An 11,011-nucleotide genomic window follows, 5' to 3' on the forward strand; every position below is an offset into this window, starting at 1 on the left:
GAGAAACGCAGTGAGCTGTGTTGAGTGAGTGTTGATGAGTTAGTTCGCTCGTAAGCTCGCGTAATTACTGCTGAAAAGGCGTATTGGGAACTCTGGTAGGCTCTATATAAAGTTTGATTGTGACCATATTGGAGTGCTTCCTAGTGTTGCAAGTTATACATCTATTTACTCCATATTATGTCAGCTACTTTTGATAGCAACTTGATAAACAAATAATTAAAACTCAAACGAATTGTTTGGTTTTAATTTCTAAAACTTTTATTCTGACGTTCCCAAACTTAAACTCGTAATCTTGTTATTACGTGAACCCGATATTGTAGGACATACAAAATTAAAATCCTCTAATCGAGCATATCTCACGGTGTTGTTAAAACTGGCAAACGTCAGCGTACGATTAATTCAATTAATAACAAGACGTTTGTAAGGTTTCAACCTACGACAGAATAAATAAATTTTAACAAAGAATAGACGTTCACTTACATTCTGATGAAGAAAAATAGCAATTCTGAAAACTATGGAACCCAAAATCAACAAAAGACGGTACGTCTACCACGAAGATTACGAATTTAGTACCACCGGTGAAAATCTTAAAAGGCTGTTATTTCATCCGTCAGGATTCCGTTCTGGACCATGAAAGTGATTCGATTGACTTGGATGACTTGTTGCCTAAGATCGGCGAATTTGGTATCTATCAGAAGCTCCTCCTTTGGCTCGTGTGCCTGCCGGCGTGCCTGCCTTGCGGATTTTGTGCGTTCAACCAATTATTTATGACAGATGTGCCTGACCATTGGTGTAAAGTGCCCGAACTGCAAATGCTAAATATAACACAATACGAACGTAAACTGTTATCGATCCCAACAAAGGTGAGGTCTTATTATTTGAATTATAACTACTGGTGGACCTCTTGTGAGTCCGCACGGGTAGGTAGGTATCACCGTCCCGCCTATTTCTGCCGTGAAGCAGTAATGCGTTTCGGTTTCGGGCAGCCGTTGTGACTATACTGAGACCTTAGAACTTATATCTCAAGGTGTGTGGCGCATTTACGTTGTAGATGTCTATCGGCTCCAGTAACCACTTAACACCAAGTGGGCTGTGAGCTCGTCCACACATCAAAGCAATAAAAAAAAATTAACAATATGAAGCGTGTACTAAAAGTAATCTAAAAGAAATTTGGTATATTTTTAACCGAGTTAAAAAAAGAAGATAATTCTTAATTTGACTATACTTTTTACGTGTGTTACCTCAGAACTTTATTCTAGGTGGACCGATATTGATTTAGAACTTGTTACTTCTAACAGTCTCGTTTAAACATTATTAAGATCTGACCAATTAGAATTTTTTTTTTTTATTATCTAGTTTTTATTATAAATTTTTTTGTTATCAAGTTTTTAAGTTACTCTTATAAATGCATGTTTAATTCCAACTTGGACTGCACATCGCACATACGGTGCTACTCGTATAAAGTCACTTAAGCAATTCTTGTTAACACTGAACTGAGTATGAGAAGATACATTTTTAATAGTTATTAGTGAGACGAGCGAGATGTTTGCTTTTACTGATGAAGTTTAAAGTTGTTTAAATCGTTTTGGTTAATAATTTGTACGAATATTATCCAAGATTTTTACGCTTGAATAACAAATATTCGTATAAGTATTTATTACTCTTCATGTATTTATTTACATTAGCGGACCTAATGCCTAAGGCATTCCCTACCAGTCAACCAAAGGTAGTGCAGAGTAAATAAAAATATATGTACCTATATTCTATTGTGCCCACTCATTATTTTTTTCTCATTAGGATAATGTCAGTTTTGAGAAATGCTTTAGATATGCAATGGATTGGTCTGACATAAGGAGTGTATCAGAAATTCAATTAAATAAAAACTTAACCGTGGAACCTTGCTATGATGGATATGAGTTTAATATAACAGAAGTATCCTCATCTATAGTAATAGACGTAAGTATATAATGTTCATTTACTAGTGTTTTTATGTCCCATTTTTATAATATGTTCTTCATCCTAACACAAGCCACATCCTTCCATAATTTGGGACTAATAGCTATTTCAAATAAATATGTTTTTTTAATAAAGTAGTCACACAACACGCTTCTGGGATATCAGATTTTTTTGTTAGTGTGTGTACACACCGTGAAGTGAAACTCACTAGTGTCTTCAGGTCGGAGCTCCAACTCTATTGGAAATTATCATTTTTATATCATTATATCTATTTTATATATTTTCATTCATATCCTGCCATCCAAATCGGAATGCATGATTGATTGAGTGTAAAAATAGACAGGAAAGTGGCACCAATTCGTGCCTGACCTGAAAACACGTGCTTTTCGTTTCTTATAGTATTTCAAAAAGGTATTATGAGTGTATCGTTTAGGCTTATTAGAATTTTTATATTATAATATTTTTTCTGGTTCAATCCATATGCTATAACGTGTCTCTCTCGTATTTAAGAGGCTGTTACTTTGAAAATATCTGTGCACAAACTACTATATTTTAAATATCACTAAAGTAATCCTTACATCATATATCATATTTATTTGATTATCCTAATGTTACAGTTTAATTTAGTATGCGAGTATGATGTCTACCCTACACTTGGATTGGTTGCTTTAAATGTTGGAGGACCCATTGGCGTTTATTCTTTTGGCTATTTAAATGACCGGATAGGTCGAAAGAAGTCCTTTTTCATCTGCTTAACTACACTGCTTATCGGAAGTATAATGACATCATACGCTCACGAATATTGGCTTTGGGTACTCGCCAGAGCAATCGTTGGCTTAACTATTCCAGCTGTTTACCAAATTCCTTTTATAATATGTGAGTATAACATCAATACAATTACGTTTTCGTTTGCCAAGCGGACGACAAACAAATGAGCTGATTACCTATCATTAGGAAGCTTCTGGAAGGAATCTAGAATATTCCGAAATTTGAACCAAAGGGAAAATATTTAAGGTCAAAAATTTTAACATAAAAAGTACAGTCATCATCAATATTGTTACAAAAGTATTTTTATTACAATCTTACTATAATATTCAATAATACACAAATAGTACATGAAAAATACGCACGAAAAAGTTATACTCCTAAAACCATGATATTAATTCACAAAGAAATAAGACTGGGGTCTCTCCTTCGTTCATTCTTGATAATAGTATGTTACACCCCTTGGGAAGGAAAATAAGAAAAACCTCAGATCACATGTAATGTGTGTGTGATCAAAGGTTTACTTTTTTACCTTCCAAGGGCTGTATACTATTTTTTTGTCCGACAAAGGCGGAAAGCAGCTACTTTGCTTAGCGCAGCGGGACGAAAGTTGCCACTTTCCGCCCGGAGGGGAAAAAATATATTTATATTTTCATCAAAAAACTGCAAGTAGTATGTAGGTACTAGTAAAACTATTATTATGTCAATATGTTGACATCTACAAACTGTAAAAGTGCATTAAGCTAATAATCTACCGTGAATACAATACAACAGCTATTTACTTAAAGTCTTATTCTGAACAATACTTTTTGACATAACTTAATATGAATAATACTTTTCTTCTTGTAACTTGTAGAGCACAGATAATTCGTTATTAATAACACTGCTGGCATAAATAATTTTCATTTTAGCAACAACCTATTTGATGAGCCCGTAATTTTAACTGAAGTCAGTTACCAATTTATCGTAACAACTTAAAATGATAAGAAATTCATATGTAATTTTATGTTTCAGCCTTAGAACTTGCCGGACCCAATTACCGATCTTTCGTGACAGTCATGACATGTATATTTTATACGTTGGGCTTGATATTATTATCAGTAGTGACCTATCTTCTACGGGATTGGAGATCTCTGGCATTAGCTACTTCAGTTCCCTTTACTGTGTATTACTTATATTGGTTTGTTTTACCTGAATCGCCACGATGGCTTTTGATGCGAGGACGACTAGAAGAAGCTAATGATATTCTACAAACTATAGCAAGAGTCAACAAAAAGGAATTACCCGATGAATATATGATTAAACTGCAAAAGTTAATTTTAGAATTAAAACAGGATACACAACAAAAAAACAAACAGCAAGAAAGTGTGTTTACTTTATGTCGTACACCAAATATGCGACTCAAGACGTTTTTGATCACATTAAATTGGTGCGCATCTGAAATGGTATACGTTGGCCTAAGTTACTACGGCCCGGCTATTGGCGACAATCAGTATATGAGTTTCTTTCTGTCGTCCGCCGTTGAAATACCGAGTTACCTTATATGTTGGATGCTCATGGATCGTATTGGCAGAAGATGGCCTCTATGTTTATCGATGGTTATTAGCGGCATTTTTTGCATCGTAACCGTTTTACTACCGAAAGGTAATTTCATCACATTTTTTCGAATTTTCGTGATACCATTGCCACAAATCAATATATATTTTTAAAAAAATCCAATTTTTCCAGATGCCATCACAGAAACGCTCATACTTTACCTTATTTCAAAATTATTTATCTCAGCATCTTTCTTAATAATATATCCTTACGCTGGTGAGCTCTATCCTACGGCATTACGAGGAGTGGGAATAGGTACTTCAGCGTATATTGGTGGCTTGGGTTTGATCATAATCCCATTTATTAATTATCTGGTAAGAATATTCATCTTCATGTCAACGAAAGTACTCACTTGCTAAAAATTCATAATTTTTTTGGTTTCACTCGTTTTGTTGACTAGTGTCGTCAAACGATTCACATTTTAATAAAAATCGTCGCATAAAATAAAATCTCTTTAAATGAATGAAAGCCTAATTAATACCCACAAACAAACTAATTTGTAATAAAACTATAAAAGTGAACATAAACATTGATAGTAAAAATAAAAAATAATGATTTATTAATTTCTTATAAGGCAATTTAGAAAGGTGTTTTATTGCCTATTCAATCAAAAAGCAAACGATCCACATGGTGGTTTGCGAGTATTGTCGTTAATCAACATCATAAATAATAGGTGTATAGCCAAGTCACTATCGTCCGTAAATGTTAAAGCAATAACTAACTACCTACGTAGTAGCGTTATCGTAATTCTTTATATAAATACAATTAACTACAACTCAACCTACTATTAATTATCGTGCCTATTTAATTTATTAAAAACTGAAAATAAAATAAATCCTTTAATTCTATATTGAAATTGAAATATAAAGATTTATTTCGTAAATTGTCAAATTAATCTTCTTCAGTCACCGACAATAAATTTATGATTCGAGACGTTGCTATATAAAATATTTTTGCATAACCTTACTACCAAACTTATGAAATCAAAATTTGATAGAGTTACAAAAGTCTCAGAGACAAATTCACTCGATTATACTCAATAAAAAATTCCAGGGTTCCAACAACTTAGTTCTACCTCTTGTAGTCATGGGAGCAGTATCAGTTGTCGGGGGTTTGAGCGCCCTTCGACTGCCGGAAACACTACATTGTCCGCTACCACAAACAGCCGAAGAAGGAGAAGAGTTCGGCAAGGACTGGACGTACAAAGATTGTTTTACTTGCGGAGCAAAAACGTTTGTTCTTTTTTTTTTATATTGAACAACAATAATCTATATCTCCCAATTTAAAATTCAATATAACCGTTACAGTAACACATGACATTATGTACGAATACAGTAAGACATGTCTTTCTTCTCCGCGAGAATTGCAATTTTAAAACTGGGCTCGAAGTACATAAATTCGATACCTAAATCAAATCTAGGAGCTAATATGGAATGAGCTACCCTCCACGGTGTTTCCCGAGCGCTATGACATGTCCTTCTTCAAACGAGGCTTGTGGAGAGTATTAAGCGGTAGGCAGCGGCTTGGCTCTGCCCCTAGCATTGCTGAAGTCCATGGGCGATGGTAACCACACACCAGCACCATTATTTTTATCAAAAAAAAAAAAAAACGAAAACTATCAGTTTTTAGGCACTTTTCTATTAAATAAATAAATTCAGAATTACTAAATGATGGTTATCAACTTCACGGCTTATTTATGCTTTGCAAATTGCAAAAACTTTGGCAAACAAAAAACTATGATAACACAAGCGTACACCGTGACACCACCATTAACCATTAAACTGCATACTGACTGGCAGAACTGCAAAAAACCTCCGAAAACCTAGATGGTTTACAACGGTTACTCTTTGTGGCCTTTATCGCGCTTCGTGGTAGGTCGGTTTTTTAAGCCTGCACGGATATACTTAGTCAGGTCATAAATTCTGTCACATGTTTAATGTAAAATAATTGAAACAAGTTTATTCATTATGTAACCATTCATATACCAAAATGAACTTAACAAAACATAGATTCTTATGACACTAAAGTTTATTCAAAATGACCTCCGTGATTTTGAATACAGGCCTTCAATCTGCGCGGCCAGTCGTCTATCGCAGCACGAACGAGGTCCATGTCAATATCGGCGGCTACCTTAATCAAGGATGTCTTGAGTGACTCCAAATTGGGATGAGGCTTTGAGCACGCCTTTTCCTCCAAGTGTTGCCATATCTTGTAATCTAACGGATTCAAATCTGGACTGGAGAAGGGCCAGTCTTCGTGCCGGATGAAGTCGATTTCACGCGCCGCCAGCCAGTCTTGTGTGCTCTTCGCTCTATGAGCTGGCGCCGAATCTTGTTGGAATACCCAGTGCCTGTTATTGAACATGGTATGAGAAACAGGTTCCACAAGGTTCGTCAGGACTGTATTTTGATACACAACTGCATTCGTTTTTACACCTTTCTCACGAAAATGTACCTCTGTTAAACCCCAATAAGAAACTCCCAACCATACCATGAGCGAGGACGGAAAATGACCTCGTTGGACACGCGGAATACGGTTGCTCGCTTCTTCACTACTGTGTGCGTACACCTTATCATTTTGTTTGTTGTAGCTCTCTTTTACGGTAAAAAATTTTTCATCCGAACAAAGAATTTCCCGATATTTTTTTCCCGCGTACCGCTTCAACAAAGCGCGGCATCTCTTCAGTCTGAGGTCCATTAGACGAGCATTCAAACGATGTCCTGTTTTTCTTCGATATGCCCGAAGCCCTAAGTCTTCATTTAACACCCTTTTCACCGTGGTTCTGCTTAACCCCATCTGAAGGGCCAACAGTTTCTGCTTACGTTTGGGATTTCTTTGAATTCGCGCCTTCACAGCTTTTATCACTGCTGGAGTCCTAACAGACCGAGGGCAACCACTTCTTGACCTGTCATCTACACTAGAGTCTTCATTGTATCGTTTGATGGTACGATAAACGAATCTTTTGGTTATATTCAATTTTTTCAGTATGTTAAAAATTTTAATTGGCGCGTAACCGCAACGATGCAACGCAATAACTGCAACACGGTCTTCTTTAAGCGTCCACTCCATATTTAAAAATGAGTAAAATTCTAAAAGTATACATTTTTATTTTCATGCACAATTCGAAATTCGAATTCAATAAACTTTTTTGTGGCCAGCATTCTAAAAGAAAAGTTTTTACTGTGTGACAATACTTATGACCTGACTAGGTATACTAGATTCTTCCTAATTCTAGACAAATCAGCCTACATTCCGGCTTGAAGAGCGGGACAGCTGTTCTACAATCTTAATGAGATCTTATGTTTCTTAAAACTAATTAGCATCTGGTGCAATTAATGTTGAAATATGAAATATCTACAAGTTATTCTGTCATTCCAGCGCAAAAAAAAGATGTTCACGTGACATTTACATTCCATAACAAAGATACTTATATAAATAAACAGCATTCATATTACAGAGAAGCAACAACCAACGATTCTTATGAAAATCTGGACCAGTTAGAACTAACACAAGCACCACTCGTAGAAGTTGACGAAGCGGCAGGAATTGCACCCAAACGACGTAGCTCTATGCGGAAGTTGCTCCGACAAACCAGCGTCGTTGAAACCCAACGGGATGTAGACGGAAACATTAAAATGACCTATTGGTTTTAGTTTAGCTAGAGTTTATCTATACACGTACTTACTCGATGAAAGAAAGTATTAAAAAAGAATGAGAAAAGTCAAATAAATTCACAATTTTATCGTTCAGTGTTCTTTGATTGCACAAGATGGTTTAATGTGGATGCTGCAGGCGAGCCAAAGGTCCATCTTGTTGATGGTCACCCAAGCACACAAATACGAAAATGCCACCGTTTTTCAAAATGTCATCCACCTTGAAACATAAAGTTTTAAGTTATAAACCAAATTGCAACATTTTTTATGGAAACTAGAAGGATTTAACTAATAAATAATTTATATCAGTGCCATGGTGAAATGGAAATTATTTTTTTAAAGCGACTGAGTTACATACAACCAACAGCAGTTGCACACAGCCATATAGCTCTTTTTTGTGAAAGTATCACTATGTATTTTTGTATTTTTAGAATGAAGGCAAACAATGTGTTCGGAAACAATGTGAAAGTACTGTCCCAAATCTTTAAAGAAGCAATTCTTAACTCATTAAATATTTTTTTCTACCATTAGAAAAACGGTGTACTTTAAATAATGTTTATGTTTTATATTTATTTATTTCTTTCTTTTATTATTTTTTAAACTTCTACAAAATAACTTTTCTAGATTTCAGCCTTCGTCAAACAGAACGCGTAATTAGCGCGCGTCAGAGCGCTAAACTGACGCCGCGCTATTACACCTAGATGCGTTGTACCAATATAGTAACATACCGTCAAACAGAGCCCCAGCGCTATAAGTACGCAGCGCTGTGTCGCGGCGTTAGGACGCTTTGACGTCAGGCGTTGTAATTTTTTACAAATTTTATTTTAGCGTCCGAGTGAATGTGTATTAAAATACTAGATAATGCCCGAAAAATTGATAGAAATAGTTAGAAAATACCCATGCTTATACAATGCCACATCTTAATACTTTTAAATTTTCACACTGCTATCGAAAGGCACTATGATTTGGCGAATGCGTTGCGTCAAGGAGCGTTGGACTCATCAGCTAGTCAATTTGAGTGACACGAAAAGAGCGCGACGTTAAAACGCGGCGCTAAGTACGCGTTTTATTTGACGAATGCTTTAATGTATTACGACGAATTTTTGGCGGGAACGCGAAGAGTGAAGTTGTGTGTTTTGTTTTATTTTGTCTATTTAATTTTAGTGTTTCTTCAGGTTTAAATGTGTAATAATGGTGATTTATTAACTGTTTAATATCTGTGAAAGTGCACAAATGTGGGAAAATGAAACAAAGCCGCTGGACGTAACTTCTCGGGATCCTCCAAAAAGTCCACTGTAAAAATCTCAGTAAATGACCACCATTTTACTGAGATTATATTTCATCCCCATCTCATCTCATCTCATTTCATTTCATTTCATCCCAGTTGATCAATGTCTCAAATTAATCATCTTCATTTCATTTCACTCCATATTATCATTTTTCATAAAATTAAGAATATAAATTAAAATAAGACATGACTTAAGGGTCTCTCTCTCTCTCTCTCTCTCTAAAACCTCTAAAAAAAAATTATGTATTACCTACCTACATATTACAATTTGCGTAACATAGACCTATATAGTAGGGACACGACATATTGTTCTATACGTACAATTGCTTATATAAATAGCACCCATTTTGAAGGCACATACATAAACATATATCTATCTCGTTCTTACTCAGCACTTTAACTCGCAGGAAAACAATATAACGGTATTTCAGTGCGTACATAAAATGAAACATGAATATACGTAAATGTCTCCATCTCCGTCTAATGAGGCCGAAAATCCGCCATGTTTAGCGCGCCAAATGTCATTGTCACGTCAGTTCGGCCGTCTGTTTTGGGTTGTACATTATTTATTGACTTTGATATCGATTTAATATGATTGCTTATATAAAATTTCTTATTTTATCATGCTTAAAACATACAAAAATAATAATTAAAACATATTTTATAGGATCTCAAGAAAGTCGTCGGAACTATTTAAATAAAATAGTTTTATAACACTATTGTCAACTCGTTAAATATTTATTAATTAAGTGATTTTAGAGAGGAAGTCCATAGATTATACACTTAATATTGAGGAAGTCACAAGGAATGACGTTTGTAATTTTATTAACGAATAAATGTTCTGTAGGTGTTTTTTTTTATCACGCGGTCCCTTGATAAGTTTAAAATTTGAATCACTTTCAAGTGAAAGTGATTCAAATGGTGCGGCGCACCTTCCTTGGGGTGCGCTGCGGTAGTGTGTTACGGACTTTAGAGTCAGCAAAACAATTAAAATAGATTGTAATAGTCTAAGAAAAACACGTACTCAAAATACGATAACATTCAGCATGCTAGAAATGGGCAGATGGCACTGTACTACGCCATATCTATAAGTTTTGCGACAAACAACAACTTTATAAAATCAGTGTAGCAACTTTTAAAAATCATCATATCATTTACTTGGCAAATTCGAAGGACGAAGTTGTCTTAGATTTCACCCATCTAAATCATATCATATTTGCACATAACAATATACCTACTTACTTCCCATTAAAGTATAAATTCTACAAATAAAGAATACTCAACAATACTTAAAATAAAATGAGCCAAGAACGTTTATCGATAAAACCTGATAACATTGAAATCTTTTGTACAGCACTAAAACCGCCATGTTTTGTGGCCAGATGACGTCACAGTGGCACGAATTTTTGGTTGACGTTTCATTTCCATAAGTTTCCTACTTCAGTGCAGACACTGTCTTTTTTCTTCATAGACCTATATAGTAGGGACACGACATATTGTTCTATACGTACAATTGCTTATATAAATAGCACCCATTTTGAAGGCACATACATAAACATATATCTATCTCGTTCTTACTCAGCACTTTAACTCGCAGGAAAACAATATAACAGTATTTCAGTGCGTACATAAAATGAAACATGAATATACGTAAATGTCTCCGTCTCCGTCTAATGAGGCCGAAAATCCGCCATGTTTAGCGCGCCAAATGTCATTGTCGCGTCAGTTCGGCCGTCTGTTGTGGGTTGTACAT

General features: G+C 35.2%; 1 protein-coding gene across 1 annotated transcript; it reads left to right on the plus strand.

Moving 5' to 3' along the window:
* The first annotated feature begins 403 nt into the window (after positions 1 to 403).
* LOC114248334 (carcinine transporter) lies at positions 404 to 8,374 on the plus strand. Its single transcript, XM_089727068.1, has 8 exons — positions 404 to 540; positions 615 to 863; positions 1,798 to 1,956; positions 2,574 to 2,832; positions 3,736 to 4,365; positions 4,450 to 4,631; positions 5,371 to 5,549; positions 7,775 to 8,374. Exons 1-8 carry the CDS (start codon positions 487 to 489, stop codon positions 7,968 to 7,970), a joined length of 1,908 nt encoding a protein of 635 aa, XP_089583194.1. The 5' UTR covers positions 404 to 486; the 3' UTR covers positions 7,971 to 8,374.
* Positions 8,375 to 11,011: the final 2,637 nt, after the last annotated feature.

The sequence above is a fragment of the Bombyx mandarina genome, chromosome 04, assembly GCF_030267445.1.
Source record: "Bombyx mandarina strain Sakado chromosome 04, ASM3026744v2".
Lineage (NCBI taxonomy): Eukaryota > Metazoa > Arthropoda > Insecta > Lepidoptera > Bombycidae > Bombyx > Bombyx mandarina.